Raw genomic sequence first — 17,044 nt, forward strand, 5'->3', positions numbered from 1 at the left:
TTGGTATTTACAGCTTCTTGAGGGTCAAAATCAGTCTTGTTTACAACCTCTTCTGTTGTCTGACTGGGTGTCTCATACAGTAGGTAGTCATAATCTACTTATAAATTAGCCCAAATAGCTTTTTTTAAAAAAACTAAGTGACTTGTAAGTATAAGCATATAACATATTTGGGTTAAGTCGTTTGTTTTCTTAGGGACCCAGGCTGAGATAATGAAGTGCAGATTTAATGTCACAGGTGCCTTCTACCTAATACATTGGTAGTCAGTGGACAAGCACAAGAGTGGTTGGTTACAGCTTTCTCCAAAATAATTTTTTTAAGTTGTTTTCACCCTTTTTCTTGTAACTTATCTGTTCAACCTGAAGTTCATCATTATCATGTATAAAGGCTACTTAAATCCTTCTTCCGCAAAGTTGAACATCAGATAAAATATATAAGCTGAACATGGAAGCAAAGCTAATTTTTTAGATCTATGCTGCTTCCTGTAAAGAGAGAAAACTAGAATCCAGTCCTGGGATTGAATATCTTTATTAAAGAAGTGATTAAATGGCAGCACAAATCAGCAGCAATAATTTGGGGAGGGGTGGAGACATGGTGTAGGGTCAGAGTTGATTGTTCGTTTCATAGGGTCAGGGTAGCCGAAGAACTGTGCCCAAGGCCCATTTGATCAGTATCCTACACTGCAAATGCAGGGGGGCAAAACTAAAATACTAAGGCCCATGCCTATGCCTTTTAGAGACTGAATAAAATCTTACAAATTATCATAACAGCAAGATTGCATTTTAAGAATTGAAATCTGATTTTCCTCAGCTAGCATTTTCAGCCCACAGGAGCAAAATTGTAAATTGAATAGGTTTAAAGGAGGAACAACTTTTGAGAGAGTGTAACTGTTTCTGAAATGATTCAGGGCTTTTTTCTTATTATCATCTCCCACACTGTGTTATTTCCTCTTGTTTCATACCTTCAACTGCCCCTAATTTCTCTAAGAAAAAAGTGTATCACAAGAAGCAGCAGGATCACCTTAACCTTTTAGAAACCCTACAGTTTTATAGCAGATAATCTCAAAATTTACAGGGTTTTCATCAACCCCTGAAGAAACGTGTTTCCTGGCTTGGAACAAGAAATTAGGAAGGTTTGAGCAATCTCTGAAAGCTGATTAAAATGAACTAAAAAAAAAAAAAAAATCAGTCCTCCATTTTATACTGCTATACAGCTCAGTGGTGGCCTCACCAGTCTTTTTTCTGGATTTAATGTCTGGGAAAGGAAAGGAGGAATCCCTGTGACCAATACTCCATTGCTTGAACCCTTTACTTTGGGACTTGAGGACTTTTGAGGAAAACCTGGTAAGATAAATAAATAAATACATAAAACACAACTCAGGCAGATTCATCAGCACCACCTCAATACAGTAGAGGGGAAACAGCAAGATTGATAGGGGAAAGGGTGGAAGGAAGGGGGTTTGAAAGGTCAGGCAATGAGGGCAAAATGGTGGAAGAGAGAGATCTTGGGCTTAAAGCAAGTCCAATTCGAAGGAGTGGATGCTGGCAATGGGAGCTCTCCAAAAGTTGAAGGTGCTGTACTCGAGGAGGGCATCGCCTTCTGGGTTTTTCTCCTGCTCTGCTCCAGGTGCTTGCCCCGTCATTTTGCCAACGCTGCTGTCCTGGATCTTGTAGGTAGATGTATCTGACAGACCCAGGCCTTCCAGCTCTGACAGATCCAATTCTGGAATGGGCATCCTCCAGAAAAGAAAGGAGCTGTACTGGCTACTCACAGGGTCCCTCATAACTTCCTGGAAAGAAACCAATTATCAGTGTTCATGCTACAGCCACCTCTTTGTGGCCCAAGGCCTTTCCCCATTTGCCTCTGTACATAATATTTACTGCCTACTGCTTGGGTCTGGTTTTCAAGGCCCTGTTTTCCCTAGTACATTTTATGCTACAGCTATACTTACTCCTGTCTCTTAACTCTACACTCTCCATCTTAAAATACTATCCAAGTTTCAAGGCTCCATTCAAGTCCCTAGAGGAATCTCCATTGACCTCTTACTATATTTCATATCCTTGATTTCCTCATTTAATAGGTCATGGTACCTCTGAAAAGGGTTTCCATGTCCATGATTTTTCTATTTTCCTTCCTGCTTTCTAAACCCTACCGTAAACTCACTTCTTCCAGGAGGCCATCCTTAAACTTAGCTCGATCTAGCCTATTTCTTGCAATATTTCCCACAATGCCTGTAGAGTTTTACCTGACTACATCAGTTTGGGGTTACAGATCACCATTATGTGTCTTATATAAGGATAATCTTAACTCCTTCAAGGGACTAAGAATTTCCCAAAGTAAAAACCAGTCTACTTTACACCTTCTTCACAAGTGCTGGGCTTTGCACACACAAAGAAACATCCAAAGCTGCTAATTTTCCCTCAGTATGTAATACAATGAATACTTTCCCACTCCCATTTATAAGCCCACAGATAAATCTTACAGCCTGTTTCTCTCTAGCCTAACTCTCCCTTTCAGAACAAAACCTGGGTTCTTAATTTTCCTATGCTATAACAGGATTTCTTTTCTCTGATCTCAGTGCTAGAATACACTTGATGATACAGCAAATGGATTGGAAATTTCAAGAAAGTTTAGATTGGAAGGAGAAGATCCTTTAATAGATTACTTTTCCATGTTTTAATGAGTACTCCTTTCATCTTTCCTGTGTGTCCCATGCACACCCTCAAGTTAGACTATTATACCTCCTTGCGACCTCCCTGTTGCTTACTAACCAAGGGAAGGAGCAGAAAGAACATTCCACCGCCTCTAAAAATAGAATCCCCATCTCACAAGGCTTTCCTCCAACACACTCCATTAGCTTTCACCAAGCTTTGAGACTCCTAAATAGTGAGCTTAAGTAAGTTCCAAAATGCCCCCATAAATGTGGCAGAAAAAATAGGCTTTAATCTAGTGTACAGTTATATGCGAATATAGGGGTTTTAGGAATGTTAAGTGGGTAGACTAGGGTATTTTCAATGTTAAAAGTGAATTCTGAGTTGCTCTTTGTCTTCTTAGAGTCAAGCTCCAAAATAAACCCTGAGAACTGAGCATTACTCAGCAGAGAAGCTGCTTAGAAGGAGAGTAATTTGGGGACTGGAAAAGGGTGGGGGAGCATGTTGGAAAGGTGAGGTCATCATCCTATGATATTCAGCTCTGATCATCTCCACAGTAATTTGCAGAGACATGTGCACAGAAAGCTATTAAAAAAAAAAAAATGTTCCTATCAACCAACTAACCCTGGCTTAGTCTGGGACTGTAGAGACTGTAAGAAGTAAACCTTCCCACAAGGATTTTAATTAATAGTACTAGTTTGCCTATCTAGCTGGTCTCTTATATTTCCTCCAGAGTAAGCTTAATATAATGCTGAGCACATCATAGGCTTTTTTTTTTTTTTAAGAAATCCTATTTTATTTACTTATTTATTGGCTATAACATGCAGCATATGGGATCTGAGTTCCCCCACCAGGATCAAACCCTCATCCCCTGCACTGGAAGCGCAGTGTCTCAACCACTGGACAGCCAGGGAGGTCCCCCGCCCCCCCCCCCCACTTTTTTTTTAGAAATTCTATTTTAAATAGGCTCTTTAAAGAATAGAATCATGGAGAAGGAGAGGGAAGCATAGGCTTTTAAAACTAGAAAACACCTTAGAAATTATCCAGTCTGTTTGGATAGGGTCTCATAATTTCCAGTCTGACCCTTTTTTGATGTGTTATACATAGTTGCCTGCAGCTTGATATAATTCTATACCAGTATTCTCAGAACTGGCAAGAGTTCTTACTTCCTGAGGAACAGACATTCAGTGGGTTTGGTGTTGATTATTCCCGTGATTAGAATCTGAACAGTGAAAATGCAAAAGGCAGAAGAGAGGAAGATAGGATCTGAGAAAGGGAAAAAGCTCCTTGACACACTGACTCCTTTTGTTCAACCAGTGTATGTATAAAAACTGTCCAACCAATTCTGAGTGTCTGGCAGAGCTTCTCTTGAAATTAAAAAAGCAAAAGGAAATTTTACAAAATAATAACTTAAAAGGCCCCAAATCCCTAGCCATGCCATTCATTGACTCAGGAGACATGTATGTGGTACCAAATGCATTTCAGAAAGGCACTCAGTCAAGCATATCAGCTTTTAAAATCAAGTCAAGAATATTGGCTGTACCGAAAATGAAGCTGACATTTGCATTAGCAATGAAATTTTTAATATAGTACGGATATAATTCCTAAGTACCTGAATTTTGCACAAGGTTTCTTTTCAGCTAGCTTTCTCTTCCCCAAATATTCTCTACCCATGCCTCATCTATCTTTATATCTCTCATTTATTTATCTCAAAGGGCTTGGATAGTGCCTTGTACCACAATATATGCTCAATAAATGCTTCCCACTATCCTTCATTTTGAATTCACTTGTTTTAGGCAACAATAATTTCTAAATATCACCGTCTATTCTTAGAGATACACAATTAGCAAATACACAGCATAAAGTGGCTCTCTCTGAGCCACACGGACACGCCCAAATACCCTTTGTCCAGACCCTCTGTGGGAATCCAGGGCCTATCCAACAGGGCCTTGCTGTGTCATGCTGCCACCATACAGGGGACAAGGGATGATGGTGGAGGGGAATGGAACCTCCCTGGCATCTCATTATAGGTGTCTCATTCTGAGCTTGGATTTTCCTACTAGCCATGTCCTTCCCCCACCTACTCTACTGAGCTACAATGAAGCATTCCCTTTCCAAAATCTGCCCCCATACCTAGCTCCTGTGGACTGTACTGACTGCAATACGAAATCAGGCAGTTGTCCAACACAGAGGTCCCTACCTTCCTACCTCAAAGGACTCTTCCGAGCAAAGGTTTGGGAATGGGAGAAGGAGATTTAAAAGAAAAGTCAGGATTAATCTCAGTATTATCACATCTCTCCCCCCAAACTCCTTTCTGTGGAGACAAATAAGTTTGGGGTAAGGGTAGACACATCAAGGGAACATGACAGAAAAAAAAATGAAAATACAGGGAAATAGAGGCCAGAGTGATACAGGAGGACTAGAGTCATCCAAAAAAAAAAAAAAAGGGAAAACAAATGACAGCTTGAAAAAGAAGATACAGATAACTGAAGACAATAATTTTCTTATCTTCAGGGACAAATGTTAGGCAGATTGACAACTGAAATAGGGAGATAAATGCTGAAAAATGGCTACACGTAAACTGTTAGAAATAAATGTCTGTGTAAAGGATTATAAGGCATGAATGGAGATCTTCGGAAGGATGTAAAACGGTGAACAACTACCTACCTATTGTTGCCAGCGCCGCCCTCGCTCCTAAAGAACTGTTCCCCCACCCCACCCTCATTAGGGGGTCTTCAACCTAAACTAGCAGCACCTCTCATATCTTTTCAACCCATTGCCCCCCTCCCTCAGTCTCGTTTACCTGTTATCAATGAATTACTAGCGAGTTCCAAAGATGGAGGGAATACCTCAGGGCTCCGGTGTGTGCTCTGGGCTGGAGAAAAAGAAAGCTACTGGGGCTTTGACGGCTTTGTCTTCTCACTCCCTCTCCCTGTTCAGTGACAGCCAGTCCGCTCAGTCTCCCCCTGCAATGCAGCCCCTCCTAAGAAGGGCGGAAGGACTCCCCGCCCCCTCCCAGCCTGACTTGGCTAATTCAAATGATAGGTTCCAGAACACTTGAGGGAGGGAGACAGGATTAAAGCATCTCCGTAGGTTTATTGGTCTGCACCACGGTTCCAGCACCCCCGTGCTGACTGAGGGAGTAATGAATGAGCACTTAATTGTCCTCTAATTTTAGGTCTATGGATTAAAAAATCTTGACTCTAGATAACGATGGAGAAAGAGGAGTGTCCCTTTATCCCCCGATTTAAGGATTTTGAGTTACTCGAAGTGTTTTCGAGAATCAGAAAAAAATTCTCCAGCCCTCCCTCCCGATTGCCTCCCCACCCTCACAATGGGTAAATAACCTAGCCCCCACCCCCATTTGGGGAAGGGTACAGGAAGATCGGGACGGGGGTGTGCTTCTGCGAATCTCTGAACTCGGTTGGGGCCGCAGGATGCCGGGGCTCCGCTTCCTTTTTGGCCCGCAACAGCCGGCGCGCAAAGGGAACGCGCGGTTCCGGACGGTCCAGGGTGGGTGCCAGGCCCTCCTCGAGGGCCCACCTTCCCGGGTACGCCCGGCAGGGCGGCGGCCCTCGGGGGCTTCCGAGGCCCCTCCCACGTCCTTGCACAGCGCAGCGCAGCGCCTCCTCTGTCCCGACCAGAGCTGTGCGCTGGGCTCTCAGCCCGACGGGTTTCGTAATCGCGTCGCGGCCGTTTCCGCCCTCGGCCAGCCCCACCTCTGCCGGTCCGCCCTCGGCTCCCCCACCGCGCCGAGGAGCGAGCCCGGGAACCCACACTGGCGTGCCCCGAGCGGGAGCCCCCCATCAGCTGCCGCCGGACGCCTCAATGCCGGAGCAGAGCAGGTGAGGCTTTGGGGTCCGTCCCTCCGCCGGTGCGCCCCGCCTACCCAGCCTGGCGGAGACGCACCGGATGCTGGGGGTGGGGGAGCAGGCAGTCCGCGGCTGTCGAGATGCTGGGTCGGTGGCAAACGCGGATGCGCTGGGTGAGTAATCGTCCCCGTCCACGCTCCGGCACTGCGCAGGTGAGGCCAGTGAAAGAGCAGAAGGGAAGACGGTCTGGAGTGCGGGGGAGAAGGGCGGTGGAAAGAGGGTCTCTTTTGAGACTCACCAACCTCGGTGCTGGGATGTGCCAACAAAGTGAAGCTGAGCTGGTCCAGGAAGGTCTGAATCTGAGACAAGCAGTCACGGAAGACAGCGACAAAGTCGGAAAGATTCACAGAGAGGCCCCAATCCTAGTTCAACCTTGGAAGAAGCAGAGAATTTCTGGGTAGAGTTGCGGGGGTGGGGGCAGAAATAGAGTCTATGGGACTGATTTATATTGGGGAGGGGGAGTTGAGGGCCTAGCTCTGCTCTTAAGCCTCCACAAGACCATTCCGGGGGAAGGGCCCGGTTGGTGCTGGGGCGAATGCCTGCCACTTGGCTGAAACGCGGAGTCCCCCCTACTTCTCTAGAGCCCCTCAGCAGCCCTCCTCCCTGGAGGTCTTCAGAAGGGCCAGCTGCAGCCCCGGGCTCATGGCCAGAACTGCCCGCTCCATTCTCTCCATTCTCTTTCTCTTTCCCCAGCTGCTTCTTGTGAAGGCTTGTCAAGCAGCGGGTTGGAGGCCTTGGGGCTGGAGGCAGCGGGACCGGGAAAACCGGTTTGGGGCTAGAACAGGACTAGGAAACTACCTCTGTACATCCTTTCTCCCTGAACCTTTCTCCCATCCAGTCTCCTGCTCACTCCCTGGCAGTTTTAATGTTCTTAAGCTCCGTTGTGACCTTGGTGTCTTCTCCAGCTCTGTATTTCACCCTTCCTATTTGGGACTCAAGCCAGGTCAAGGCACTGCTTGACTCAGGATATGGCCTTAATCTGATCAGATCCTGACCTCTCCTGCTGTTTACCAGCCCCTTCCCCTTCATTTGTGGGGTTGAAATAGTGGGTAGTGGGTTCAGGTGCCTCTTCCTCCTGGGCTGACCAGTTCAGGACTTCGTTTGTCTGCAACTCACTCTTTAGAGATTTAGCTGTTTTAAAGGAGAGTGGCAGCCAATCACTCTTACTTCCTTTTCTGACCTTGTTCCCCTCCCCCCTCCTCCCTCCCGCCACCGCATTCACCCGGCCCAGTCTTCTCAGGCTGACCCCACCGCCAGGTTTCAGAGACCCTTATGTCCTGTGTCCTAGGGAATGGAATTTCCTGGTCACTTCTCATCACCATTGGTCATTTCATGCCAAGTCCCACACACACACTTTCTCTCCACCCAGCCCTGGCCAGGTCCCTGGAAAAGGAACAGAAACGCCCTTGTTCCCTCCACTGCCCCTTTCCCTCTCTCCTCCCCCTGCTCTCTCCGTTTCCCTCCCACCATCCACTTCTGTCCACTCAGCTTTGAGCGAGGGGGGGTTTTGGAGGAGAGTCCAGTGTTAGCACAGCGGGTCTGGTAGTGCGGGGGGTTTCCTCTGATTCTTCATTGTTTTCTTCATCCCCTCCCACCCACCAACCCTTACCAACCAACACCACCACCATCACAACAAACCCTGTGACTGACTGACTGTCCCACTGACCACAGCCCCCCTCTCTGGACAGCTGCATTCTGACTTCCTCCCTGTCTCATTACTTGTCCCACCAGTGGTGGAAAGGGAAGTTAGAGGAAGCCTGGACTCCTGGGTCCTTCCATCCCCCAGAAACTGAACCTCAGTGTTTGTGTGATCTCATCTCAAGGCTGAGAAAAAAAGTCCCTCTCAGCTCTTAGATCAGCCTAGGGTTCCAGTCCTGGAGGGAGGGGAGATTCCTATCCAGGCTCCAGTATGGTGTCCGTGAAATTGCCCTGCCTGGAATCTTTGAAGTTGCTTGTATTATCTGACTAGAAGAGGCGCTGAAGATAGAGGAAACCCATGTGTGTCCTACCCTGGCAGGCAGTGGTGAAGTAGTGTCCTTGGACACTAATGCTACTGGAAAGTTCCTCATATCTGGTTGGCTGATGAAGATTGGGGGTGGAAGTGCTAAGAAGGGAAGAGAGAAAGAGAACAGGTCACAGCATGAGGGGAGGAGGCAGGCCGGCCCAGGCCCTGTGGGTTGTGAGGCAGACCGGAGTGGCACGACACGACACGTGAAGAGGGTGGGGAGCCTGGAAAGAGATTCCTCACGGAACAGAGATGCCTGGCATGTGTTCCTACGACCTGGGCACAGGTGATGGCCACAAGACACACATGGAGAAAGGGCCATGCCACATACGTGCATGCTGAGGCGCGCACACAGGAGCGCGCTGATGCAGAGCTCAGATGAAACAGTGCAGGCGGTCCTCAGGAAGGCTCTCAAGGTCAAGTAATGAAGGAACTAGTAAATGGCTTTGGGGAGGGGTTGGATCTCACTTGAGGGAAATGAGGAGGAACAAGGGCAGGGAACAGAGGGAAGAACTCCTCGCTGAAGAAAATCTTTCTTAGGTTCCAACCTACTGCAGTTAGTCACCCAGGACCTAGGTAGTCAGGGCCTCTCTTGGTAAAGAAAATCTAGGTGTTCAGGGTAAGGTAAAGAAAAAGGGAGGGTCAGGGGTGGAGGCCTTGTTTGTGAGAACAAAAAAACCACCATTTCCTCTTTAAACTCACTTAAATGCCCCTCCCCTTCTGCCCTAAACCCAGGGAGAAGGGAGGTGGAGCTTGAGCACCCCAACTTTGTTCATTTCTACCAGTATCTTTTGGTCCCCTCCCATCCTGTCACCTTAGCTTCTAGCCCTCTTCCTCTCCCAGCAGCTGTAGCTTCTTAACCCCTTGGTGCCCTGTTTGTTCTTTGCCTTTCTCTGATCGTCATACTTTGAGGTTATGTTTACAGAGGTTAACACTGGTTACAGGACTGTGGCCTTAAACAGGAGCAAGAAGATATAGGCTCATCAGAAGGCTTCTCAAGGGAGTGGGGGATGGGGGATTTCTCCTTAACTTTTCTCTCTCTTCACTCTCTGTTCATCCAGGGTTCCAAGTCTGTGGAAGACATAACCTTGCACCTGCCTGCCCACCCCTGACCTTGCTAGTGTCTCAGGATCTGAGACGCTGACCTTCACCACTCAGCTCAGGGCTCCAAGGACTCCACTTTGTCTAGACCTGTCCAGCTGAAACTCAAGGCATTGTTACACCTGAGGGGAGTGAGGCGAGGGCAGTCAGGCACAAGAACAAGAGCCCTCTGGGGCTTCAGGCAGAGGAGTGAAACTGGAACCGTCAGGGAACATGAGTGAATTTTGGCACAAACTGGGCTGCTGCGTGGTAGAGAAACCCCAGCCGGTGAGTCTTCCCAGCCCCACCCCCACACACACAGAAATCAGTTGCCATAGGCTGTGATGAAGACACATCATCTGGAATCTGCCATCTGAAGAGCCCACTTCTTGCCTACCTCTCTGTCAGAATAGCTTCTAAGGCCAGGCTGGTGTGGGCATGGAATAAAGGGGCCGAGTGATGGAAGGGGTGAACAGTCCCAGCTGTCACTTCCTTTTCCTGTCCATTTTGAGTTTGACAGGAGGTTGTAGGTGGAGCTTAATACCTGTCAGTTTGCCCCATTGTTCCCTCATCAGCCAGAGGTGACTTTGACATGCCCTTTCTCTGTCCACTGTGCAGGCCACTGCTCTTACCACCCTGCCTGTGTCCTCTACATCTGTGTTGTTCTAGCCCCGCCTTTCACACCCTAATGATTTCCCTGTTATAGTGCCATATCCCCTTTGCCCCCAGACCCTTAGCTCTTCCCTGAGTGGTTTTTAAGACTCTTTTCCCTTCCTCCACTGTGATGTAACTCCCTGTCTTCTCCAAGCAGAAGAAGAAGAGGAGACGGATTGATCGAACCATGATTGGGGAACCAATGAATTTTGTCCACCTGACTCACATTGGCTCTGGGGAGATGGGGGCCGGAGATGGACTTGCCATGGTAACGAAGGAATGGGGAGAGGTTGAGATGGGATTGTGGCCTGGAACCGTGCCACTTTTTGAAAGTTGAACCTGGAGGCATAACAGAATACTCGAAGGGAAGCAAGAGGCTAGGATTCTAGTCCTGTTTGCAGGCTGCATAAATCTGAGATCTGGCATTTCAGGTCTCTGGTGTAGTCGGCCTCATCTTTACAATTAGCAAATTGTTCTCCATTGGGATGGGGGATATATGTCTTAATAGTTACTTAGAGGGCTTTTTTGCAAAATCATAACCCTTTCTTCTATTAACTGTCTATAAAAAGGAAAAAACTGCTGTCTCAGCACCATAGTAAGACATATTGAGGTTGGGAGTGTTGGGTCAGGAAAAGGGCTGAGCACCTCTGTTCTAAATACTGTTTAATATGCATTTCTGCTCTCAGAATAACAGAGGACTTCCCTGGTGGTCCATTGGTTAAGACTCCACACTTTGAATGCAGGGAGCATGGGTTTAATCCCTGGTCAGGGAACTAAGATCCCACCTGCCGTGCCCCACTGCCCCCCCAAAAAAGAAGGAGTGGGCTTGGAGATATTGAAGGAATCTTTTCATCAGTTGTGAAATTGAGATAAATAGGAGAGAGTCCTTTGTGAGAGAATCTTACTTGTAAAAGACCTAGTTTATCACATCCTCGTAAAGGTCAATGTGAAGTGAGGCATTGAAACTTCCCTTGGAGGAATGGAGGCTAGTTTTGACCTTTTCATAATTATTTTCTTGTCAAGGAGATGGGGTCATCCTCTTCCCTGGAGGGCACAGGGGAAAACTCCTGCTTTGCTATATTAAGGTTTTGGAGGGTCTCACATGTGCTTTTTCACAGACAGGTGCAGTTCAGGAGCAGATGAGATCCAAGGGAAACCGAGACAGGCCATGGAGCAATTCTAGGGGCTTATAGCTCCGATAGGAATGGTGAGTGATTAGAGCAACTGATCCGGCGCCTCTAGCCCCCTGCCCTGGAACCATGATCCTTTGCAGGAATGGGAAATGAAAGGAAGAAGAAAGAATTAGGATCTAGAAAGGCAGAGAGAAATAGAAAAAAAAAGAGCACACTGTGGAAACAGTTAAGAGTGTGAGCCAGGTGGCGCACTCTCCCAAAGGTTATCTTCGAGGCTAATCTTCCTTTTTTTTCTTTAATCAGGATCTGCTATGTGTCCAGCCTCCACTCTGTCCAGCCCCAAAGAGATGCTGCCCCTATCAGTTCTCCTCCCAGAATCAGCGGCCCAGGGCCCCTCTTTTCCTGTCTGTCTCATAATGCCTCAGAAGGCTCGGGGGCTGGCCTCCCTTTCCTCCCTCTGGTTGCAGCCCCTCCTGGAGATGGGGTCAAGGCAGCAGGACTGACCAAGTGACGACTAACTGGCCAGAGGAGCTCGGCTGAAGTCTTGGACACTCTCAGATCTGAGATAGGAGATTTCTGGGAACTTGGAATGAGTTCCTGTCTCCTGAATGATGGTCTAGGTGCCATATGTTTTTAAATTCCTAACCTGGAATTCCTTACATGTGGTGGGTAGGTGAGATGACCTAAGCTGAAGCCAGCTTTGCTGAGAAGCTCCCTACCTCCCTGTGTCTGTCTTTCCTCCTGGAGGGAACTGAAGTGGATGTCAGGTCGGGTCTTAGGGGGTGACAGCTGGCTGCTCTTTCTTTCTAGAGTGTGGACTTTAAGCTCACAGTCCCTCCTATCTCTTTGCCAGTACCGGGTTCTTTCTCTCAGAAGGCCTCTAGCCCTGTTTCTATAGCATTGCTGGCTCTCTCAGATCTTTTCCTCTTTTTTTTAATTAAAATTTTAATTTAAAGTGAGATCTCTTAATTACCCCATCTTGCTACTACCTCTGCCCTTAACCCCAACCTTGTTATGAGCCTTATTATTTCCCATTGGATAAGAGTTAAGCGGTGGGTCTTAACCTAGAGACATTCGTTTTTAGTCTTGGGGATCTGCCTTCTGCCAACCTCCCTGCTGGCCTAGGTGAGAGGAGGAAGAGGGATCTTGGAGAAGAACCCAGAAGGCCACAAAACTAGGAGTTTATGTCTCAGGGTAGACTTATTGATCGCTGAGGATGGGAGGGGTGGTGAGATAAATAGGTTGAAAAGTCATCCTAAAATGAGCTTAAGATCCTCACAGCATGGGAATTGGAAGACCTCTAGAGCAAGTTTTCTCAAAACTAGGCACTTTGACATCTTGGGCTGGGTAATTCTTGGTAGGGAGGGACTGCCTTGTGCATTGTAGAACATTTAGCAGCATCCTTGCCCACCCTAGTTGTGACAACCAAAAATGTCACCAGATGTGGCCAAATGTCTCCTAGAGGGCACCCTCCCCGCTGAGAGCCACAGCTTGAGAGTCGAGATATTTTCCTCTTACCTGACTTCCACTTGTTCATCCTAAGCCTGAACCACAGATAAATGAGGGCCCTTTGTAAAATAGGTTCAATAGGGCTGCACCTAATCTCCAAACTCTGCTCATTGTGTTGCTTGTGCTTGTGTGGGTTCATGTCTCTGTATGGACATGTGCTGCAACGCTCCATCCTTATTCTCTCCAGGGGAGGGGTCCCTACGGTGTGGGGCCCTGAACAGGGTGAAATGGAGTTGCGGAAGGAAGGAAGAGAGAAACAGCAGAGCTGCAGCCAGCCCAGCTTATCTCCCCCAAATTTAAACTATTTCTGTGCCCTAGTCCTAGAACCAGACACAAGTAAGACTCAGGGAGTTTTGTCTGAAGACCAGCGTCCCCCTGCCCACCTGGCTGAAGAGTCTGCCTTAGGTGGGAAAATACTGTCGGAGCAGGGTCTTTAAGGCGCTTTCCGTTTTCTCAGGTGTTTTGTTCTAGCCCCTTCCTTGCAGGGTATTTAGAAGGGCGGAACAGATAAGCTCCTGCCTGCTCAGAGTTGAGAAGGCAGCAGTCTTGTTAGCTCAGTAATAGGAACCATCCTGTTTGATGGGAGTGGGAGTCAGGAATGTGAGAACTAACGTCCACTCTGCTGATTCCACCATCCATCTGCTTCACCCCCACCTATATTAACTGAGGTTCTAATTTTTTCAAATTTCAGTGTATTTCCTGCAGTTTTTCAGTGTCTAAGCTTGGTCATAGGGATACATTTCCCAATGTACTCAGTTCCAGTCTAGCTAATTGCTCAATAGCCTGCGGGTTTTACTAGATCTAAAGGGTTAACAGGATAGGGCAGGAAGATGGGGACCTCCTGGAATCTCTGGTCACCCTGATCTTGAGCCTTACTCTACTGCCTGCTCTTTACACACAATCTTTTCTTTGGTGCTCTCTCACCTTTAGCTACCTTCTCTAATGTGTATGCTACCATCATTTTAACAATATTGAGAGTGATGGGAATGGTTTTGAGAGTCATAATTTATATTAAAAATTGTTGGACTTTTAAATACATTTTCAAATAAAAAAAAGTTGAAGCAAAATAGTTGCAGAGTAATCACTACAGGTATGTGTGGGTTAGAGGGTAAACATTGTTAATGAAGGCAGCTCCAAGAAAGTGGCTGTCGTAGCGTTTTGTTCTGACCTTGCCTCTTCTGAGGAGAGAAGGCTAAGGGTTGTGAAGGCAAGAAGACCACTATCACCTGCCAAGGGCTCAACTTGTTCTTCCTGTTCCTTTTTGGGGGGCATTTATCTGAGATTTTTCAAGTCTTTAAAGAAGTACTTGTTTAAAAGCAACTTTAGAAATGAGGAAGATGAGGACTTTCCATCTCTAGTCAGGAACCAGAGGCCCCTTGCCACAGGTAAGAGTTCACACGCTGCAACTAAAGATCCTAAGTGCCTCAAGTAAACCCGGCGCAGTCAAATAAAAATTAAAAACAGAGGACATGAATAGACATTAAAAAATAGAAGTGAGGAAGATGAGCAATATCAACATTTTTATCCTGGAGGAGAGGGGAAGAGACCAAGTCAGATGCTGTTAGCTACACAGTTCAGTTTTAAGGTTCAAGAGATTTATGGTCTCCTTCAGGTACCTCTGTACAAAGATACATGACCAAACAGTTTTTTTCTAGTTTTGTTTTTCTGTACTAAAATCCAGTGGGTACGGGATTCAAGGGGGAGGAGAGGTTGAGATGCTGACACCTCCTCTTGTGGTTGAAGTGGCCATTACCTCTGATTTCTCTTTATCTGGGTGAGGAAACAAAATAGAAGGGAAAATATTATAACCACATCTATATTCTTTTCCCTTCCTTGCCTCATTTCCCTCTGCACAAACCCTCATCCCCTCAACACTATTGCACACTATGCTTTATTATATTGAATAATGGTATTGGACATATAAGGAGAAAGACAAGGACAGAAACTGACAAAATAACCAAGTATACATTTTATTGTCTTTCCCCAAAGGACCTATTATCCTGAGACCTTGAGAATATTTTATCAGGTCAATCAGGAACTTTGGTAGCTCTTTTGGTAAAAGTAAAGGACTATCCTTCCTTGAGAGTTCTTAAGTTTCTGAGAATCCCAGAAGGACAATTCTTTGGGTTAGTAGTGGTTAAGAGCATTGGCACTAGGGTCAAACAAACCTAGTTTAAATCCTGCTGTGATTCTGCTACTTACTAGCTTTGAAAGCCCTGTTTCTTCATCTGTAAGGTGTGAATAATAATATGATACGGTTGTTGTGAGGATTGATCCAGGCAAAGTGCACAGAGGAAGACCTCAGATATTGGTGGCTGTTACTGTTAAGCTGTATTAATAAACTGAAAACCATGAATATCTTCCACATGCATTAATCATCTCCACATCAAGAATTCTTTATATAACTACCATCTTAACAGTTTGGTCAATAATCATCTAGTGACCAACAGTACATGTTGCCTAATAGCCAAACAGCAGTTGCTCAAGAAATGGTATATGGAATCAATGGCTAACAATAAATGTGAATAACCAATGCATATTATGAATCAATAACCAAACAAGGTAACAGTTCATGCAGACATGCTGGCTGGTTTAGCAACAGGTTTCTGTATATCAGGACTTTTCAGATTCATTAACAAAAATCCTGGCTCATCACTAAACACTTACTGGTTCCATCTCTGTGAACATTGTAGAGAGGTTGTTCCAAATATCCTCCAGCCCAATCCTGACCCGTTTCCAAAAAGCATAGGCTGGGTGGGGGCTGGGAATGGGACTGGGGATAAAAGGGGCGGGCCTGAGTCTGCTGGTTAGAGGGGGGAAGGGAGCGGTGGTGGTGGTGATGGCCCTGGTGGTGGTCTGAGTGGTGGTCTGAGTGGTGCAGCGGGTGTCAGCACAGAGACCTGCGTCTAGGGGGCACTCCTCCCGCTCGCGGTTGCAGGGGCATAGGTGGTAGGTGCAAGGCCGGTGCTCGGTGCGGAGTTGACTCAGCGCCCCAACTCGCAGGCGGCCCGAAAGGCCATGCAGTCTCCCGGCCCGGGTCCGGCTCATAGTGCCCGACTTGCAGTGGCAGTGCCACGGGCCCCAGGGCAACAGCACCAGCCGCAGATCCTCCGGAGCTGGCATGGCCGAGGGCGAGGGAGGCGGCCACTGGTTCAGGGTGGACCCTCCTGAGGACCACGGGTTCGTGGTACTGTCAGAGGGCTGTGAGTCCACATTAGCCTTCCAGGTGGAGTGAGGCAGGCTTGAACTCATCTTGTCGGAATCCTGGTCATTCGCTGTAAGGTATGGGCTAGGCCTTCCAGGCGTAAAGCGGGTCGTACTGTCAGTCTCCGACTCGGTGTCATTCTTTCTGGCGTAAATCACAACCCCTTCTTCCAAAGACCCATCCTCCTCCGGCGATAATCGTGACCTGCTGCCTGTGGCCACCGTAGAGGCTAAGAGCTCCGCAGCGGCCGGGCCTGCCAGGCGGTCGGCAGCGGCCACGACGTCGTCCTCATCCTCCATTGTCACCCTCATCCTTGGGGATACAACGCCTGGAGTGGTCCGGGCGGTGGTTCTGTAGCTGCGGGTCATAGGGCCCCCGAAGCGGAAACTGTCCCGCGGCATTGCGGTCGAAGTCAGGCCTTCGGCCCCCGCCGCCCGGGGCCCCAGACTCAGCAGCAGGGCCCAGAGCAGCGCGCCGGCGGCGGGGACCATGGGGCTGGACGGTGTGGGGTTGGGAGGGAGCCAGTGAGGAAGGCTGGGGCTCCCACCTTTCTCCCTCCCTTCAGCTCTCGACCCAGACCCACCGGGTCGTTAGAACCGAGGCCCGCGGGGGGAGGGGCGGGGGGCTCGCACGCGCGCGCCGCGCCCCTCCCCCAAGCCCTCTCCCCAAGGGGCGCCCTGGCAGGTCCCCGGACTCAGGTGAAAACCCCCGGGAACATCTGCGCGAGAACTCCGTGCCGGAACCGACCGACGGACCGTGTGTGATGCAGCGGTTGCGGAAAGTAGTTCACTTCCTGGGCGCAGTGCTTAATAAATCTCTGATTTATTAAGAGATAAAATTTACTACAGATCAGAATTTACTAAAGAGGACAAAGTACAGGTTTTGAAAGTGCCCTTGCTCAGGCTCACAGGCAGCAGACGTGACTACGCACGGGCAG

At 47.8% G+C, this 17,044-nt stretch overlaps 3 protein-coding genes across 5 annotated transcripts; 1 reads left to right on the top strand and 2 right to left on the bottom strand.

Moving 5' to 3' along the window:
• Positions 1-526: 526 nt before the first annotated feature.
• Positions 527-5,573, bottom strand: MLLT11 (MLLT11 transcription factor 7 cofactor). 2 transcript variants are annotated; one of them, XM_068965703.1, is made up of 2 exons: positions 5,453-5,573; positions 527-1,787 (listed from the first exon to the last, which is right to left on the bottom strand). In XM_068965703.1, exon 2 carries the CDS (start codon positions 1,779-1,781, stop codon positions 1,509-1,511), a length of 273 nt encoding a protein of 90 aa, XP_068821804.1. In that variant the 5' UTR covers positions 1,782-1,787; positions 5,453-5,573; the 3' UTR covers positions 527-1,508. The 2 variants fall into 2 exon arrangements, with proteins under 2 accessions (XP_068821804.1, XP_068821805.1); XM_068965704.1 differs by having other exon boundaries at positions 527-1,783; positions 5,453-5,462.
• An 800-nt stretch (positions 5,574-6,373) lies between these two features.
• On the top strand, positions 6,374-13,914 carry CDC42SE1 (CDC42 small effector 1). 2 transcript variants are annotated; one of them, XM_068964148.1, is made up of 5 exons: positions 6,374-6,494; positions 9,588-9,894; positions 10,418-10,528; positions 11,379-11,467; positions 11,697-13,914. In XM_068964148.1, the coding sequence occupies exons 2-4, from the start codon at positions 9,841-9,843 to the stop codon at positions 11,451-11,453; spliced, it is 240 nt and encodes a 79-aa protein (XP_068820249.1). In that variant the 5' UTR covers positions 6,374-6,494; positions 9,588-9,840; the 3' UTR covers positions 11,454-11,467; positions 11,697-13,914. The 2 variants fall into 2 exon arrangements, with proteins under 2 accessions (XP_068820249.1, XP_068820250.1); XM_068964149.1 differs by lacking the exon at positions 6,374-6,494 and adding an exon at positions 6,605-6,634.
• Positions 13,915-14,595: 681 nt separating this feature from the next.
• C2H1orf56 (chromosome 2 C1orf56 homolog) lies at positions 14,596-16,598 on the bottom strand. Its single transcript, XM_068963204.1, has 2 exons — positions 15,803-16,598; positions 14,596-14,672 (listed from the first exon to the last, which is right to left on the bottom strand). Exons 1-2 carry the CDS (start codon positions 16,596-16,598, stop codon positions 14,596-14,598), a joined length of 873 nt encoding a protein of 290 aa, XP_068819305.1.
• Between the last annotated feature and the right edge of the window lie 446 nt (positions 16,599-17,044).

Source organism: Capricornis sumatraensis, chromosome 2 (genome assembly GCF_032405125.1).
Source record: "Capricornis sumatraensis isolate serow.1 chromosome 2, serow.2, whole genome shotgun sequence".
NCBI classification, from domain to species: domain Eukaryota; kingdom Metazoa; phylum Chordata; class Mammalia; order Artiodactyla; family Bovidae; genus Capricornis; species Capricornis sumatraensis.

What these genes read in the sequence shown, in the direction of transcription:
- MLLT11 (XM_068965703.1), bottom strand. Translation starts at nt 1,781, where the DNA reads ATGAGGGACCCTGTGAGTAGCCAGTACAGCTCCTTTCTTTTCTGGAGG.
- CDC42SE1 (XM_068964148.1), top strand. Translation starts at nt 9,841, where the DNA reads ATGAGTGAATTTTGGCACAAACTGGGCTGCTGCGTGGTAGAGAAACCC. An exon ending in TGGTAGAGAAACCCCAGCCG is followed by an intron (nt 9,895 to 10,417) that starts GTGAGTCTTCCC and finishes TTCTCCAAGCAG; the next exon opens with AAGAAGAAGAGGAGACGGAT. An exon ending in CCGGAGATGGACTTGCCATG is followed by an intron (nt 10,529 to 11,378) that starts GTAACGAAGGAA and finishes GCTTTTTCACAG; the next exon opens with ACAGGTGCAGTTCAGGAGCA.
- C2H1orf56 (XM_068963204.1), bottom strand. Translation starts at nt 16,598, where the DNA reads ATGGTCCCCGCCGCCGGCGCGCTGCTCTGGGCCCTGCTGCTGAGTCTG. An exon ending in GGAGTGCCCCCTAGACGCAG is followed by an intron (nt 14,673 to 15,802) that starts GTCTCTGTGCTG and finishes TTCCTCACCCAG; the next exon opens with ATAAAGAGAAATCAGAGGTA.